This window comes from Maylandia zebra, linkage group LG2 (genome assembly GCF_041146795.1).
Source record: "Maylandia zebra isolate NMK-2024a linkage group LG2, Mzebra_GT3a, whole genome shotgun sequence".
Taxonomy (NCBI): Eukaryota; Metazoa; Chordata; class Actinopteri; order Cichliformes; family Cichlidae; genus Maylandia; species Maylandia zebra.
In genome coordinates, this window is record NC_135168.1 from 7219226 (window position 1) to 7238777 (window position 19552).

Here is a 19552-nt window from a genome sequence, read left to right on the forward strand (position 1 = left end):
GGAGATTATCAGTGGTCTTGTATGTCTTCCATTTTCTGATGATTGCTCCCACAGTTGATTTTTTCACACCAAGCTGCTTGCCTATTGTAGATTCACTCTTCCCAGTCTGGTGCAGGTCTACAATACTTTTCCTGGTGTCCTTCGAGAGCTCTTTGGTCTTGGCCATGGCGGAGTTTGGAGTCTGACTGTTTGAGGCTGTGGACAGGTGTCTTTTATACAGATGATGAGTTCAAACAGGTGCCATTCATACAGGTAACGAGTGGGGGACAGAAAAGCTTCTTACAGAAGACGTTACAGGTCTGTGAGAGCCAGAGATTTTCCATGTTTGAGGTGACCAAATACTTATTTTCCACCCTAATTTACGAATAAATTCTTTACAAATCCTACCATGTGAATTCATGGATTTTTTTTTCACATTCTGTCTCTCACAGTTGAAGTGTACCTCTGGTGCAAATTACTGACCTCTGTCATCATTTTAGGTGGGGGAACTTGCACAATCGGTGGCTGACTAAATACTTTTTTGCCCCACTGTATATGACTGTTGGGTTTTTCTCTGTATGTATTATTGTAGGGTCTACCTTATAATATACTGTAAAATACTCTAAGGCAGCCATTATTGTGATTTGAGCTGTATAAATAAAATTTAATTGAACTGAATACTGACTTACATTTATTCATGGAGATTCACTCTAAGCTTAGCCAATATTGTTTTCTTTTTAATGAATCTTTGTAAAAATCTGAGGGTGTTTCAGGTCATATTTATCCAGGAAACACAAACATGTAAAGGAGTCATCACAGCTCTCTGACCTAGTTTGTCCAGGTTCACCACTGAAGTCTGGAGGTTGAGGTTTGGACTCATCACTCCTCACGGACGGACAGCTGGACCCTGCAGACTGTGACCTCTGACCTCTGCAGACACAAACATGATTGAAGCAGCTGTGATCACACAGACTGCAGATAATGCAGCTGTTTCCTGTCAGTAACATCCTCTTAGGTTAGAGTTCAGCTTTTTACAGGAAAACTGGACAAAACTGATTTTTGTTACAATCTCATTTTCATTTCCTCTCAGCTCACAAACACAGTCAGACAATCAACCAGAGTCAACACTGATTATAATGTCAGTGCAGAATTATTTCTGTTACTCAGTGAGTTCAGCTCTCTGACCTCGTTGCTCCAGGTTCACCACTGAACTCTGGATTTAGACCTTTGGACCGGTCACTCCTCACAGACGGACAGCTGGACCCTGCAGACTCTGCTCTGTCCTCCTCTTCCTCCATCATCGTCTTCAGTCAGTCTGAGAGGTAAACCACAAACACTCAGTGAGTTCACATTAACAGCAGTCACTGAGTTACAGTCGCCGACCTCTGACCTGTCATGTGACCTAGAAACCAGGTCACATGATTCACATCAGCTCACACACACTTTCTACCTGCAGAGGAAACACAAATCATTCATGTGCATCAACTGAAATCCTCCTTTCCATCATGTGTGCTGTCCAAATATATTTTTAGGGTGGCTGTAGCTCAGGTGGCAGAGCAGGTCAGCCACTAATCAGAAGGTCGGTGGTTCAATCCCAGGCTGCATTCTGGCTGCGTGCCAAATATCCTTGGGCAAGATACTAACCCCGTGTTTGCCTACTGGAGGTGGTCAGAGGGCCCGGTGGCGCCTGTGTCCGGCAGCCTCGCCTCTGTCAGTGCACCCCAGGGTGGCTGTGGCTACAATCTAGCTGCCATCACCAGTGTGTGAATGTGTGTGTGGATGGGTGAATGACTGAATGTAGTGTAAAGTGCTTTGGGGTCCTATGGAGTAGAAAAGCGCTACAAATGCAGGCCATTTACCATCAGCTGCTTCTTTCCTGCTTCATCTCAGTGTCAGCTGAATGCAGTCAGACAGCAGTGTGAGGCAGAGGAAGCTGCCATCAGCTGCTCTACTATCAGGCCACTAGATGGAGCCTGAAGCACACACGATGCATTCACTGACACACACCGATTCACTATTAATAAGAAAAATTAGAAGTGACAGTTTGTTTCTGTACTTGTGTTGATGTTGTGTTGACGTTGTGGAATGTTTCCTCTGTCAGTGCGCCCCAGGGTGGCTGTGGCTACAATGTAGCTGCCATCACCAGTCTGTGAATGTGTGTTTGAATGGGTGGATGACTGGTTGTGTAAAGTGCTTTGGGGTCCTTAGGGACTAGTAAAGCGCTGTACAAATACAGGCCATTTACCATTATCTAATTAAGTCAGTCTAAATATCAAACCCAACAACCTTTGTATTGTTGTCATAATTACTTCCTGTTGAAGCAGATCCAATATTTGTAATGAAGGATTTTAAACAGATAACATCAGCATGTTTAATTCAGTTCTACACTACATTCAATTCAATTCAATTTATTTATATAGCGCCAAATCACAACAAAAGTCGCCTCAAGGCGCTTCATAGATATGCATACATATGGTGCAGTGCAGGTGGATGCATATCCACCTGCACTGTAATTATAAAGACCCCTGACCTCCAACAGCTGTTGACACAGTAACTGGTTATGGTCAAACAGATGTGTCCACCTCGCAGCAGTTACTGTGGAACAGCAGCTGAGCTCATTCTGCAGTCAGTGTGTCAGTGAGAGCAGCAGCTCCACCTCCTCCACAGACTGATGGAGGCAGGAAAATCAGTGTACTCAGTTCTGTGAAATACTGTAAATGCAGTTTCTTTTACTGTTTATGTACAAACTGAACTTTGAGTCTCACTTCAGATTGGATTTAAGTGTGTGTGTCACACCTTTATGTGTTACTCCAAAAAAAAAAAAAAAAAAAAGCCGTCTGACTGCTCAGACTGAGTCAGGGTAAAGTTCACATGCTGATTTGCTCTGTTCGGGTTCTTCTTCTTGCTTTTCTTAAAAGTAATGCAGTACATTACTTAGTTACTCACTAGATTAAGTAGTGTGTTGTTATATTCTGTTCCTCAGACCAAGGGTCTATGAACCAACTGTTCTTAGACATTTTTAGATCTGGGCTCTAAAAATCTGCTTATTGGCTCTCAGCTATAGTTAAGCAAGATGTCTTTGGTGAATTGAGGCTGTTTTATACAAGCTAATGACACTGACTTATTCTTCACTCAGATATGCTGTGACATTCAAATGTTACAATGTTTTTATACATACATTTATACACTACAGGAATGATTTTATATGATTCAAAGTTCAAAACAATCCTTTCTATCCTCTCTGTCACTTAGCCCAGTTCATCCTGTCTGGAAGCCTTTTGAAGCCTCCTTTAAGTCCGGCCTTTCCACTGAATCTGCTGATGGAGACACCATCTCCTCCACCTGCAGCTGTGGAGGTTCAGAGAAATAAATCTAACCTAGAGGTATATCTCTATATCTACAAAAGAAAGAAAGAAAAATGAATCAAACAGATTTTCTCTTTTGTTATTGGAAACATTGGAAACAATATCAGAGTCTACAAGAGAACAAAGGTCCCCGCAGGATGTCTCTGTTTGGGAAATACTCCAGTCATCCCCCTGAACCTGGTTAGTGACCTGAATCAGTGCTTTTTCCATGAATCCTACCGATGCTACCATGAAAACATGTTCAGCTTGTGTTTGAAGATGACTCACATGCTGACATTAGATACAGAAGAACTGAGAACATAAAGGGAGCAGCTTATTGAGGGAAACCCAAAAAAGCAGAACACAAGCAGCTCTGTCCTCTGTCTCACATCATGTTCATGAGGAGAAAAAAAGCCCCTAAAGTTCCTAAAGACAAACTGTTTTAGGAGGAAACAAAGCAAACTTACAGCCGTCCTGGAAGGAGGCAGGACTCCACCTGAAGCTCAGCACAGGGGGGGAGGAGGCAGATTTTCAGAAGAGTTTCTGACAGTTTAACTTCGTGATGTCAGATTTAATCTCGTCTCATTTGTTACGTTCCCCTGAGGGCTCTAGGCGGTGAGGGGGAAGTAACAAAAAGTGTCCGGGTCAGAAAAAGGAGACAAGAAGGCAAAGGGGTTAAATTAAAGAGTTTTATTCAAGTAGCTCAACTAAAAGAGACGGACAAGCCGCTATCACCATTTAAGAAAACAAACAAAACTCAGGCGTTGGTCAATAAAGTAAAATGTAAGCCAGAAAGAAAGAGCAGCTCACTAGCTGCAACCACTCACATGGCACTCTGGCCCAGAGCTCACCTTTCCCTGGGATTAAATACTTTTGATTACTGACGAGAGTCAGCTGTGTAAAAGGGAAAGCTGGCACCTCAGGCAGAAGCCATTGAAGGACACTCCCACACAGGCACCTTCAGGAGGAGGCCCTGCTAGGGCCGTAACACATTTCTGTTTTTCCACTGAGCAGGTTCAGCTTTTATTAAAATAAATATGTTTGTGTCTTTCTCTAAATTCTTAATTATCAGTAATGTTCCCTGAGAAATCAACATTTCTTGGTTCTCATACAAGAATGTCGTTTTCATGGCCGCCATTCATGTGACCCAAAGCGTTTCTAATCTCTGGAGAACCGAGGTTTTACTGGTGCTCCTGAATGCAGCATAAGAAGGAATTTTCCACTAAGTTTCATTTGAAACAAACTTTATTGAGACCTATGAACAGTCCAACACCTATGAATGAAATTTAGAGGATTCAAAGAAATATTGATAAAAGTTCTCGGAGCTGCTGTGCAAATATTTTTAACTCACTATGGAAACTCCTGGTTTCAAACTTTAAGCTTTTTTGCTCAAGCAGTTGAACAGAAATAATATTAAACTATAACAGTCCTGATATACAGTGATCCCCTCAAAAATAAACACAGAGATATAAAACTTCTGTCCATTCTGCCATTAAAACGGTAAAATAGATCCACTGATCTAATTTTTTTTTACTGTTTATGAAGAATAAGCAAATATATTATAAGATGATGAGAGGTGAGAAAAAAAATGCTCAGAATCACTCGTTTGTATTCAAATGTCAAAGTTCGTGTTCATCTGTTCCTCTCCTACACGTCACTATAAAGTTTAATCTTCTAAAAGTCAAAGTTTGAGTTCATATTCACTGCAGTTTAGTACAATATCTACATGTTAACGTTTGTTTGTGCTAAACTGTTCATTTGTTCTGTTTCATAATAAAATATAGATATAAACATCTGTAACATCCGCACTTTAATATCTGGTATTTTGTACAGACAGAAGACAAAAGGTTTACTTTAGTATTAAAATATGAGTCCCGTACAAATCAAATATGTATATATAAAACTTAAAACTGATTTTTTTCAAACTTTTTTCCTCACCAGGAAAAAAGAAAAACTTTTTTCACGCCAAAGCTCAACATCTGACTTACTATTAATATAAAAACCGTGACTGAAGCATCTTTAAATGTTCCGATTTATTAACAGTGTTTTAAACTTAATACAGTAACGTTTGTTCAGTCTGAGAAATGTAAAACATGTTTTATCCTCCATCTTTGTTTCAGTGTGAACAGTCTGAGCGGACAGTTCGTGATATTTTTAACAGAGGCCGACCTGCTGAATCAAATTTGTTTTAAAAAACAAAGTCCTCTGCTGTCCCTCCACCTGCTGCCTCTGAACACGAAGGGTGAGAACTTTAAATTAACACTGTGGCAGATATGTAACCATCTTTAAATGATCTCACTGACTTACAGACAAATGAAGGCAGACGTCTGTGGTGGCTGAAACCTCCACCCAAAACATATCCACAGACAGCAAGGTTGTTGTAGTTTTGTAATTTTTAATTAGTTTTTATTTCCATTTCTTTTACACTTTGTGTTTTTAATTCTGTTTAGTTTCAGTTAGTTTCCACGGTGAGTTTGCTTGTTTCAGTTTATATTTGATTTTTTATTTATTATATATTTACGGGGTCAGAGGCTGGACTGAGGTAGATTAATGTAGATTTTATGATAAAAACGGAACTTTTTGAAAGCAGTGACTCAGTCTTTTTTTTTAGCCAAACTAACAACACTAACAGGCCATTTCCTGTAAAATGTTAATCAGTTTTCCAAAATCATTTCATTGATCATTCTCAATAATTTAGTTAATTTAGTTCAGTTTCGTGTGTTTTGTAACACTTCTTCCTGTTGGAGAGGAGCCAACAGTTTGTGACGCAGTATTTTTAAGACCGACATGTTGAACCTGTATCTAACACACATCTATACGAAGTATTCATTTACAAAGTGCGCTCTCTGTCTCCTGCTGTGCGTGTAAATAAAAACATCCGGAGCTCAGCGGCTCTCCGGTTGAGCTCTGGGGCCCGTTCTTCGTACGTCGCTCACTACATCCAAGATCAAATGACACATCCAAGACCAAATCATCGCGCTAACCGTGAGCTCGCTAATCCGGTTCCCCGAACACACCTGTCGTTGACGATTAGTACAGCTGGACGCAGTAATGTGACATCACTGGGTGTCGTAAAAGGGGCTACGCATCGATAGTAGAAACATTGATCGGCAACCCGCTGATTGGTCGGCGAAAATGTCGAAGGGGCGCAGTCGGTATTTTCCGGCAGCAGAGCAAGAACTCATGAGTGAGGGATTTCAGGAGTTTCAGAGTTTAATTAAAATGCAAGGGAACACTGCAAAGGCTGCAAAAGCAAGGAGAGAGGGCTGGCAGAAAGTTGCTGACAAATTAAACTCGTAAGTAATTTAATAATAATAATAATAATGGATTGGGTTTATATAGCGCTTTCCAAGGCACCCAAAGCGCTTTACGATACCACTATTCATTCACTCCCACACTCACACACTGGTGGAGGCAGCTACAGTTGTAGCCAGGCTGCCATATCGCGCCATCGGCCCCTCTGGCCAACACCAGTAGGCGGTAGATCTATCATATGACACTATATTGTCCAATATCATATGGCATTATATTATATTATAATATGTTATATTATATCCCCTTACACATTAGTGCCACAACAGGACCCACTAGAACATGGGAACAAGTAAAAGTGAAATATAAGAATATTCTACAGAATGGTAATATTTATCTCTTATATTGCTTTTAGTCTCTTGGAAAGAGACCCTGAAATACTCTGTTAGTTTGTTCATAACAGCAACCAAGAAAAGGGCAGAGCAAAAAAAGACAGGTGGTGGTCCTGCACCCCCTCGTCAACAAGTTGGTTAAGTGAATAATACCCTCACGGGAATATCGATATCTCTCAATGAGCACACTGTCGCGCTGAGCTAAAGGATCCTGTCTATCCCGCAATATACGCTGGATTCTGAGGACTCTCCTTATCAATCTTGCACCTTCCGCAATGGGTGGCTCGCGTATACGGACAGGACATGGCTGCGACAGACTTCCCAAATCCACCCTCGCTTTTATAGCCGTGGTCTCTCATCTTGATTACACGAAGTAATTTACAATTACTACTCTGAAATATGAATTACATCTGTAATAATCACATACATGTAATAGAATGTTAATAGTACATTTCCCTTTTTTAGGGAATGACCTGTATGTATCTGTGTGACATCAATAAAAGGATCAAGTGCTGCATTATCTTTAGTTACATTGATGTTATTTATTTATGGTGAAACAGTGGTGGAATATCGCTGTTGCTTTCGTATAAATGAAGCGGACATACCTGCGTGGCCGCGATCTAATCCTGTTTACATAAAGTAAACCTGCTCCCGAGCAGGTTTAGGCTTACGGCTCTGTTGCTATGGCAGCAAGTCCCGGATGAGCTTCGGGGAACCGACTGATCCAGGATCACGCGAAATCGTCAACAATCTAATCCGGCTAACTTACTTAGCGAGGTACGAAGAACGGGCCGCAGGCCACATTCAGTGTGTTTAGTCTGATTCCCGGACTCTGATCACACAAGGCCAGAAAATGGCGGAGACACTCGGCCTTGTTGGAAAACATTACACACTGACTTTAATGGAGAGACCGGAAATACAAACACACACAGTTTGTTGTGTGAAGAAATCAAACACGAGCTGAACAAACAGTAAAGTTCCTAAAGACAAACTGTTAAAGGAGGAAACAAAGCAAACTTACAGTTTCTTCACACACCAACAACAAGCTCCACTCCACACCTGGACACTAAACACGGACACACAGGTGAGCTGCTTCCTGGAAGGAGGCGGGACTCCACCTGAAACTCAGCACAGGTGGGAGGGGCTCAGCTCTGTGTGTGCTGATGTGTTAACTTTAAAAATATGCCGTCTGACTGCTCAGACTGAGTCAGAGTAAAGTTCACATGCTGACGTGTGGAGACATGAAACCTTGTTGTAGCTGCAGGTGTGAACACACTGATCCCAGATCAGCTCTGCTGTATTTGTAACATGAACATTTCTGCTGCAAAGCTTCAAATGTTCAGCATGTTTCTCTGTTTCCAGTCTATAGATCCAGTCACACTTTCTACCTTCACCTGTGCAGTAAAGACTGAGAGCAGAGCTGAAACCAAGCGTCCAATCAGGGAGCAGCATCAACACCTGAGCTTCATTCAGACTCTGTTATTGAAGATGTTGTTGGTACAAAGTTCATCTGCTGCTCACATGAATCCATGAAAGATTTATTTCACTGAATGTTTCTTCAAAGCTCATTTCAACCTGTTGAAGTCATGAATGAAAGTGCAGACTGAGAGTGGATCACATGATGTTTGAGGTGTGTCATGTGACATGTTCAGTATTGTCACACATGTCTAGATTGTCCCTGATATCATAACTGCTCAAACACTGATGATTATATTTGAAGAATTATTCCTGATGGCAGCAAAGTTTGAATGGAGCTCTCTGTCTGTGCTGATTTGTCGCCCTCTGGAGGTCAAAGCACAAACTGCATGATGTCACTGTAACCACCACAGAGACAGGAAGTGTTTTTATGACTGAAACACTGAAATGATGCTAACGGCTGTCGTTAGGCTCACTGACAGCAGTGCTGATGTGTTCATGTCAAACACTGGCTCAGGTCAGACTCCTTCATCCTTCTCCAGCGTGAGGCCGCCCTCAGACCCACAGGAGCTCTGACCTTTGACCTCCTGACCCTAACCATTTTAGTCTTGTTGCACCTTTAAATGCAAATCCATCCAAACTGTAGCCGAGCAAAAGAAGCTGGAAGCTGTTCTATGAATGATGTTGTTGAAGGAGCTTGGAAAGAAAAGCGTCTGGACTTCTTTAAGTTGTTTGAAGAGGGACATGGACGTCTTAACGCCCACTCACATCCTGGGACATTTGATCACAGGAAATCACATGATAGCGTGGGGCTAGATCTCACAATGGGTTCACCCAAGACCTTGGCTGATTGAGACCCACACCCGTTTTCACACCTTGGCTCGTGTGATTAGGTAGAGGATCAACAGGGGCTCCATGTCCCTGAATCTAAACTGAATCTAAACACACCGTGCACAATGCCAAGTTAGATAAGGGTTAAAAGAACAAGATAAGAATAAATAAAAAGATAAAATAAGGATAAAAAATAACTTAAAAAAATAAAATAAAAAGATAAATAACTGGAAATAAGTACAAATAAGTAACTGAAGACACGTGTGGTCTGCAGATGTCGATGTACATGGATGTACATGGAGTTTAATGTGCAAAATGAACTTAGTGTGCAAAGTGACCTGATGTGCAAACTGCAGTTTGAGGTCGGTCAGCTGTTCAGGAGTCTGATAGCAGTGGGGAAGATGGAGTTGTTGAGTCTGGATGTTCTACATTTCACACTTCTGAACCTTCGTCTCGAGGGCAGAGGTGTGTCTCTCCTCTGGACTCTGTGATGGTAGCTGCTCTGCAGAGAGGGCAGCGGGGTCCTGATGATCTTCTCCACAGTTGTTATCACTCTCTGCAGGCGTTTGCGGTTTGCAGTAGTGCTGCCGTACCATGCAGTGATGCAGCTGTCAGGCTGCTCTCCACAGTGCAGCTGTAGAACCTGCTGAGGATCTTGGCCAACATACCAAATTTCCTCAGCCTCCTCAGGAAATACAGCAGCTGCTGAGCCTTCTTGACCAGCTGTGTGAGTTTGAGTCCCTCACTGACTCAAACTCCTTCAGTGACACTTGCAGCCTTGCAGATTAGTTTGCTGATCCTGATGCATCTCTGGAGCTGATGCTGTCCCCCAGCAGACAACAACAACATAGATGCTCTCACTAGTCCACTTTACCCTCTAATCACATCTCTGACATCTGCAGGTTGCTCCATAGAGACTCTTGTGCAATGCCAGGTGTTTGTGTTTGTCTGTAGGTACACATTAGATATGACCATAGACGCACACACACAAGTGAACACAGCAGCACAGATGGTTTCCACCTGCTTCCCTCTTTCTTCACACAACTGTGAGGATGATGAAGAGGTTTCAGGACGAGGTGGTCAGCAAGCACAGGATAAAGCAGGGCCATGAAACTCTCTCGTGCAGCAGATGTTTAATCAGACTCAGCTTTAGGCTTCTTTTCCCACCTGGCAGCAAAGTAACAGCTTCACTAATGTGAACAGTCACAATGTTAAACGTTTCTATATCTTCATATATTTTTATCTGTTGATGCTGCAGAATAAAGTCTGTTAACAGAGTGCAGGATGTGTAGAGCAGGTCCAGCTCTACCTTTACTGTGTCCACTTTCATCAGCCCCTGTGAAGTGACACAGAGTGCATGTGTGTCTGTCAGCTGTTGTTTGTTGTGAAGGATGGAACAAATGAACACACACTTTTAGAGAAATCTGAAAAAGCAACACGTGCTTGGGCTCCTTCTGTGCTCGTCTTCATTAATGCTGATCTTTCTTTCCTGTTTGTTCTTTGGCACAAGCTTCAGTCTTTTCTCCCAGGGCTCCTTCACACTTAGAAACACACCTACATTCATTTATACACAAACATCATGAAACAAAGGCTTTGTAAAAGAGGACATGAGATCCTCTCTGAACAGCACATTCATATCAAACACAGGACTGAACAGGATATACTGAGTCTGTGCTGTTTTCATTGTTACTTGCTGAGTATTTTTCCAGTGTTTGAAATGTGACTCAAGTCTGATTCTTCTACTGTGTGTGAACTCTAAGCAGCTACATTAAACAGCTGCTTTTCAAACCAGGCTCAATCCTATGACTCTGTGAATGTAAACTTTTGTCACCTGCATGAATAACAATCCTTGATCTAGTCAGGACTGCAGTGCTCCTGTGATCCCAGCTTATAGATGGAGGCTAGCATGAGAGGCTCAGCAGCTAAAGCAGCACACCTGGGTCTCCCAGCCTATTAAAAGCAGCCCTTTGCTTCACCTGCTTCACTAAACATTATTATTATTATTTAAGCAGAGTGGTGTGATTCATGTAGGCATTGCTGTGTGACAGGAGGACTTTTCTTGAAACAGCTCGTGTGACGTGAGCTGACGTAAAAACAGTGATGTTAGCTTGATTCTCTTGGCTAAAACTATTTTAAAAAGAGGGTCAATCATGCAAATCTGCCAATAGAAGCCAAAGTTACAGCCCCTCAGAGTTTAAAGAGAAAAGGCCCGTTTCCAACACTCGGTTGTGCAAAGGGAAACAGGCCCACAGTGCCTGAGTGTGTGGGTAATTCTTCAAATAATATTCAAAAGCAAACATTTTGAAGCATGTAAATAAAATTCAATCATTTCTGCTCTTCAATACCTAAGAAATGAAAACTGGCAGATGGTCCCAAAATGTGAAACGCCTGGCTATCTGTGCATTTAGTGCTGCAAGTTTTCACTGTTTACCTTCAGAAGCATAAATCTCTGCACAGATAATGTTCATATGTGGATTCCTGGTTTTCTGCAGTTAATTGTGACCCAAAGCGTATTTTTAAAGTGGTTCCAGGCAATAAAGTCTAAAAATAAATACATCTACTTCCTTTTTCTGTGTTCCAGCCTCAGTGACTCTGACACAGTGCTGTAATATTTACACCTCTGATGAAAACAGAGTTTGTAGTTGCAGAGAAATACTCGACTCATTTTGGGCATTTACGAGCAGGAACCTCAGAAAGCCCCTCGCTGCTTCACTGGTTAAGAAGCAAAGCAAACATTAGTTCACAGTGATGTTAATTAAGGCCCAAAGTTTAGGAACGAACGTCAGCACTTCACTAATGAATGTAATGCTGATTCATGTGCTTGTTTTGTAATGTGCATGTTGTGCGTTGCTATTTCCCATATTCTTTGGCACTGATAGATGAAGAGTCTCAGGCAGGACCGAGGCTGCCAGCTGCTGACAGTGAGCAGGGAGAGAGCAGCAGAAGCTGGGCAAGAGCAGGGCACCTTCAGCCCCCTTCATCAGTCAGAAATCATTTGGGTGTCTGTGTGAAATGTCTGATTTTTAAAATCTTTTTGTAGACATATTTATTAAATGTTTAACAATTATATAGAAGAAAGACAATGTAAAGAACAAAACATGACAAAACAAAAATGAGTTGAAGTTATGAACTGTTTCTGAGAGACAAATAACACCAGGATCCTTTTTGTGTAGCTGACAGCTGGTAACTGTGCAGGGGCGGGTCTAGCAAAGTGTTGCCAGGGGGGCAGGTAGGGCATTAACAGGGAGAGGGGGGCACAAAGAAATACTTTTCTTTCTTGTTCTCATTTAAAATGTCTCACTTTTAATAAATAATTATCTGAATCTTACAACAAACGTTTCCATCTGATGTAAAATGTATAGAAATCCATTATTGTACATAGTCATTTTTTAGGGTCCCATCATAATTTCTTCAGAAGTAAGTACTGCATATGATGCCAGTGTTTCCCACATTTTCTAGATTCTGCACCAGTACTGTGTGTAAAATGCATCAAAAAGTCCGTTTGATTCTTTCTCAGCTGTCTTTCTGTCTCCTTTCACTTTTTAAAGGTTGCCATGTTAGAAAACATATTTTTCCCTGCCGTGCTGTTTATTGATGTGGCAAATGAAAGGTTTATGAAAATATATCTAAATCTGTCATCAGTAATCAGCAATGATCATGTCTCACCTCTAGTCTCTTTCTTAATGTCAGGTTTCCACCGTGTGTTGTAGATGTTCAGGAGGTTAACTCGACCAACAGTCTACTTCCTGTTTAGAATAGCAGGACAGGGAGGATGGTGCAGGTTTAAGTTTATTAGACTGATGCATGTATACCAACAAGACAGCGTCCATCACTGTGACAACAGCGTTTGTTTTCATTCAAAGGCTTTATGGTTTTTCCTTTAATACCTGGTGGGCCGGTCTCCAGTCAAAATGCCCGGGACCATTTTTTGTCCCAGTCCAGCCCTGGTGTCAGATCTGCATGCAGTGTCAATGAGACGATCAACAACAGATCAGACAAAACACTCAGGCGGACACTCCTCTGTAGAAGGAAACATGGAAAGTGTGAGGTAATCAGTGCACAACATCACTTTGTATTTCAGGCTGTTTTTATATAGAACTTCAGCACCAATGTAAAAGTTCTGGTTTTAGGAAGATGAAGAACATTTTCAGGAAGGATGCCGTCTGCAAGCAGAGCTGCTTGAACCTCAGCGCTGAGGTCCAGACTACTTCCTGTGAAGCCACATGATGTAAATCTGCTGCTGTAACTTCACAGTTTACTGAAGCTAAATGCAACGTTACCATATAATCTGTTTTCAACAAAGGTTTCACTCCGTCCGGTGTTGATGGAATGATTCAGGCCGTACTCGTCAGGCTTCCCGTCGACCACACGCATTTCAGTCACAAACCCGTGACTGACAACAAGGGAAACAGCAGAAGAAAAGATGTGAAAAATACTGGATGATGATGATGGAGGATTAACCGCGGTGGCTAAACTGTTTCCTGTCTTTGTGGGCGTACTCACAGGGAAGTTTCCAGGCACGTCAGTCTTGGTGGCTAAAGTCTCCATTTTCCAACATGTATCGCTACAGGTGCAAAGACACAACATTAATCATCAGTGTAAATATTTTAATGCTGTCCAAACGGTGTTTGCTTTGTCTGTCCGCTCGCACTCACAGAGGAAACGAGGACGCCACCTTCAACCCATCTTCAGTTGGCTCAACCATGGCCGGACTTCCTGTTGGCTTTGTGACAGCAAACCACTTGAAATGAGAGCAAACTGCAGTCAAGCACCACTTACAGCAACCTGTGGACACGCAAATGGAAAGCACTGAGAATCATACAGAAGCACAAGAGCTGTTTATTGTAACACGTGTGTGTGTGTGTGTGTGTGTGTGTGTGTGTGTGTGTGTGTGTGTGTGTGTGTGTGTGTGTGTGTGCACATTAATAACACACTGATGTATGTTAGTTTGATTTATGCTATATCTGAGAAAACAACTGCAGAATTTTACATCAAAGTTTCCAAAGCTGATGTTTTGTTGTTCACACTATTTTATATTCATAAAGTTTGTTGTTTTTAAATCAGTGGACAAAATAAATATTATCACACAAAATCCAGGGTGAAACATAACCAAATAACCTAAATGGTGAAGTCATTATAGAAGTACATGTTGCAAAGGTCAGCCTCCTGTATAGACTGCTAAACTGTCTGGGGGGGCCCTGCCTGTCCTCGTTGGATAAGCTCCACCCCTTTTCCATAAGACGGAGACATTTGTATGAAAATAGATGGGCAGTAAAATAAAAAATAAAAAATATTATGGATGACTCTGTAAATCAAAGTCGGCCTGAGGCAGAAGCAGAAACCATGAGGAGCACAGCACCACTCCCAGAAGGGCACGAAGTGAAGCCATAGCTGCTGAAGAGTGAAGACGTGATGATGGAGGAGATCACAGATGAAGATCTGCTGCCTGCTGACTCTTTATATAGAAGAGTGAGACTATCTCCCCACCAGCAGCTGCACTTATACAAACCCCAGGTGCTGGGATGGCTTTGAACATGTGACATTTTCTGCAAACACATGGACAGTTTCATAAGCACAAAGATTATTCCTGCAGCGGCAGAATCGTATCCACTGTGTGAGAGGTGAACGTCAGACAGTTCTTAGAAAATGTAGTTTCTCTTTAAGCTTTTAACATCTTTTACCCCCATTTGTCTAAAACTACTTGACAGCCCTTCATGTCAGAGGTTTATTACCTGTGCAGGATGGAGCACATGGTCTCAGTCAGGCTGGACACGATCACTCCTACAGGAAGTAAATGTGATTTTATTTCACCTGTGAAATGATGAAAAACAGCAGAATAGCTCACGCTAACAAACGGGTGTTGAAATGTTTCATTTTCTGCTGTTTCACAGGTCAAAAAGGGCGTCGAAGCAAACTGAAGCTGAGCTGCTGCTGCTGTTGTAGTGCAGCATCTGCTGTGTGCTTCATCAGAGAACCTTCTGTACACAGCAGACAGAGGCTGCTGCCACTGAAGTCCATCTGCTAGAGAGCTTTAAACACTGGTTATTGAAGTGGCTTTGATGATACTGATACACAGTCTTTGCTGCTGTCACAGGACAGGGATCCACCAGGGAGTAGTTGTCAGGATAAAGAGCCTTCGCTTCTCTAAATATAAACTGGATACTTGTAGGAAACTTTGGGAAGCAGCATTTTTCCTCATATCGTCTAAACTGAAGTTAGCTCAGGTGCTTCTTCCATACTTGCTCTGCAGAAAGCCAAAGAGTTTGGAGCTCTGCAAACATTTGCAGCACAGCTGGATGTTTGTAACTTTGGTCACCTCTGTATCATCCCTCAGATTCTTTCTGCACAGCTTTGAAACCACGACAGCACGAGTGATGCTGAGGAGACGTCCAGTTTAAACAGACCTTTATTCCTGGAACACAAACACATGAAGTGATGCTGCTAAAGAAGAACATTTAATCGCACTAATGAATCAAGCATCTGTATGTTTGTCAGTCTGTCAACAGTTCCTCTGATCGACTTCAGACTTGGTGGGTATTTTGTTTTTGCAGCGGTCAAAGTCGATCAGCGTGTTGCTTTGTCTGCTGTAAATCTGCCTGTACAAAGGGAAACATGCATGTTTTACATGCAAACTCACAACATGGCTGCATTTTTGTGATTATGTGTATTTTATATTGATTTATTCTATTATGTTTTGTATATGAATCTTTACAAGTGTGTCGATACAAAGGCTTGATTAAAACAAAGGTCTCAGCTGTGCTGTTAGGGATGCTCTCATATTTGTTTCAAATGTAATAAATCAAAGGATTTCAGGCTTTTCATCCTTTTATTTGTTTGGTTCTAACAGCAGCTGGATAAAAACATGCAGGTGATGAATATAATTGTGTGATATTATGAGCATTGTGAATAAAGAAAGAGCAGAGATAGTAAAAAGGAAACAGGTGATGGACGTGAGATTTTCAGAACAAAAGCTCCTCAGTGAGACGATCACCTGGACACAAGGTCAGGCAGCTGGGACTCATCTAGAGAGCAAAATGGAAAAGTGATCTGTGCAGAACATCACTGTTGATTGCAGTTATTTACATCAGACTTCTTCTCTGAGATAAGAGCACCATTTGTGGGAAAGATGACAGTATTTCCAGGCTGGATGCTGTTTGCAGGGAGAACTGAATGAAAGTCTCCTGCACCTCAGCGCTGAGGTCCACACCTGTGAACACAGATGAGGTCAATCTGCTGCAGCACGTAGAGCTTTACTGATCAGCAGGTTCAAAGGATTCAGCAGAGCGTAGAGTCAGAGCTAAACCTGGGAGTCACTCACGCAGTCCGGCTGGCGCATCTCCATCTGAACACCTCCGGCGTCGCGGCGCGGGCGTCTCAGATGGCCAACAGCCCTTGGTGGCACCTCCTCTCTCCACGCTGGTCCTCGGGGATTCCATCATCAGGAACGTGCGGATGAGGGTGGCGCTCACGCTGTCGTTCCCGGGAGCCACTGTTGTTGACATAGTGGACAGAATTCCCAACATTCTGGCATCCCACCCACAGGTTAACCGGCTCATCATCCACATCGGCACCAATGACATCCCCAAACAGCAATCTGAGCTGCTGAAGTTGGACTTCCTCCAACCCTTCAGCCTCCTTGGTCAGTTGCAGGTGAGTGCTTTTATCTCTGGGCCCACCCCCACCTGTGGCAGAGGGATAGGCCGTTTCAGCCGGCTGCTCAGCCTTAACACCTGGCTTTCCTCCGCCTGTGTCTCCCACGGCTTGGGTTTTATTAACAACTTTGATGCCTTCTGGGAGAGGAGGCATCTTTTTGGGGCAGACGGGCTCCACCTCAACGCCTGGGGACGCCGTTTGCTGTCCGCCAATTTGGCATTTGGCGTACAGCACTGCCGCACATCGCCCTGTCACTACCCCAAACTGACATTACCTGCTGATCCGTCTGCTACTGACTGATGTCCCCTTGGTCCCAGCTCCTATATTTGTTCCACTTTTAACAGTAATACACAAAACTCTGGACTCGGACCTCTCTCTCCCACAGTCAACACAATACCCGTCATAATCACAAACAGAGAGCAACAGAATTATCATAAATCCAGTAACTCGAAAAACATTAATAACCTCCGGCCTCTTCAAAAATATCAACATCCATTCAACTCTATTGTCAAAAATCCACCAGTCTCAATCAGTATGGCACTTTTAAATGTACGCTCTCTGTCGAACAAGTCTTTTATTATTAATGATTTAATTTTAGATAATAAACTTGACTGTTTATTTTTAACTGAAACATGGCTGGGTTCGGATGCACCAGTTGTTCTCACTGAGGCCTCCCCACCAAATTTTAATTTCTCTTTTTCTATTAGAAGTGGTAAGAGAGGTGGTGGGACTGCATCTTTAACCAACAACACACTCACCACCAAACAAATTTTATTTGATCATTTTACCACTTTTGAATTCCATGCTATTGTTTTCAGCAGCCCTCCAGTTTTATCTGTCACAGTTTATAGACCACCTAAAGACAGCGCTGCTTTTATCAAGGAATTCTCTGAATTTTTAACAAACATACATTCAAAATATAACATGATAATTTTAACCGGTGATTTTAACCTGCACATAGATAATCCTTCTGACCCTGCAGCAAAAGAATTCTTAAACATTCTTCACTGTTTGGATTTTATCCAGCACGTCACGCAGCCGACTCACAACAGAGGACACACTCTGGACCTGGTCATCACCCATGGGCTGTCCACCAGCGTGTCCTCTGTTGTTGACTTGGCTGTCTCTGACCACTACTGTGTGTTTTTTAACATCACCGGTTTTATTCAGCGGGAGACCTCGGTGCGAACTGTGAGGAGGCGCTCTCTAACCTCTGAAGTGGCTGCAAATTTTACCAGGGTTTTAGACGAATGCCCCCCTGTGATTTTACCTGCACCCTGCGATTTGATTTTTAGTTATTTCAACAGCAAACTGAAGAAAAGCCTTGACTCCGTTGCTCCACTCACCACCAAAAAGATTAATGTAAAACATGTATCACCCTGGAGAAACGAAGAAGTCAAAAAACTCAAAAGAAATTGCAGGGCAGCAGAAAGGAGATGGAGGAAAAATAAAAACACTATCAACCATCAAATATTTTGCGAGCAACTTAAAATGTACAATAATACATTAAGGAAGTCAAGAAATTCATACTTCGCCAAAATAATCAGTATTAACAAAAATAATCCCAAGGTCCTCTTTTCCACCATAGATCATTTATTTAACCCTGATTTTAACAGCTCCCAAAGAAGCCCCACAGACTCGCTCTGTGAGCAGTTTGCAGACCACTTCAGGGGAAAGATCAGCGCCATCAGATCTGATATTTTATCTAATCGTGATATGATTGTAAACACATCTGAGGGCTCGATTGTACCTGAGGAGACACTGGACAGCTTTGTCCTGGTTAATGCTGAGAACTTTCAGAAGGTTTTCTCCACAGTGAGACCCACCACATGTCTTTTAGATCCAATCCCTTCTTCACTCTTTAAAACACTTTATGGATTTTTTGAGGCTGAGCTTTTATGCATGATGAATTGCTCTCTTCAGTTGGGTGTCTTCCCTGCTGCCTTTAAAACGGCGGTGGTGAGACCCCTTCTGAAGAAGAGCAATTTGGATTGTAATGATTTTAATAACTACAGACCTGTATCCAACTTACCATTTTTAAGTAAAGTCTTAGAAAAACTTGTTTTTACTCAGATTACTGATTTTCTCAATGATAGACAGATCCTGGAGATATTCCAGTCTGGATTTAGGGTGAACCACAGCACAGAGACGGCTCTCCTAAAGGTTTAAAGGTAATAACCTAAAGGTAATAACTATTGCATTTATTAAACTGATTTGCATTAGACTGCTGATTTATTGTGAATGAATGATATTGTTTTATGATGCATTATACTGCTGAGTTATAAGAAATACTGTTCGCAGAAAGTCATCGCCTTATTTGTCTGATTAGAAGAGAACAGCCTAACTAAGCCTAACAGGGGACAGGTACTTCTGCCCAACCTGGCAGCCACAAAGTGAACTCATTTAGGTAAAGATAACCACATGCACCTAACCAGCCTGCACCAGCCTGACATTTCTTCCTCCTAAGTAAAAACCAATGGATGGATTGAACTCAGAGTCTCAGCTCAGTTTTCTATTTTGACCACCTACACCCCAAGATACTCTTTTAAAAAGTCTTGTTTTCAGATCCCTTTGAAGTTCATAAAGGGCCTGTTCATTTTCATTCAGATGTTTTATTACATAAATTTTACTGTTTTCTTTTGATTTATGCTCCCACTACACTGCACCTCTACAAACAACAATGCC

At 42.1% G+C, this 19552-nt stretch overlaps 1 protein-coding gene and 1 long non-coding RNA gene across 2 annotated transcripts in view; both read right to left on the reverse strand.

Annotated features, from left to right (window-relative positions):
* Positions 1 to 8169, reverse strand: part of LOC112432149 (uncharacterized) — a 499305-nt gene extending 491136 nt beyond the window's left edge. Inside the window, exons 1-2 of the long non-coding RNA XR_013100390.1 lie at positions 7989 to 8169; positions 3791 to 3931 (exon numbers count right to left, since the gene is read on the reverse strand). This is a non-coding gene — a long non-coding RNA (uncharacterized LOC112432149). The remainder of the gene's footprint in view (positions 1 to 3790; positions 3932 to 7988) is intronic.
* LOC143413230 (protein NLRC3-like) overlaps positions 1 to 19552 on the reverse strand; it is a 154699-nt gene that overhangs the window by 18873 nt on the left and 116274 nt on the right. The window contains exon 2 of the mRNA XM_076875998.1: positions 1165 to 1294. Within this exon, the coding sequence (XP_076732113.1) occupies positions 1165 to 1280 (116 nt within the window). The 5' untranslated portion in view covers positions 1281 to 1294. The remainder of the gene's footprint in view (positions 1 to 1164; positions 1295 to 19552) is intronic.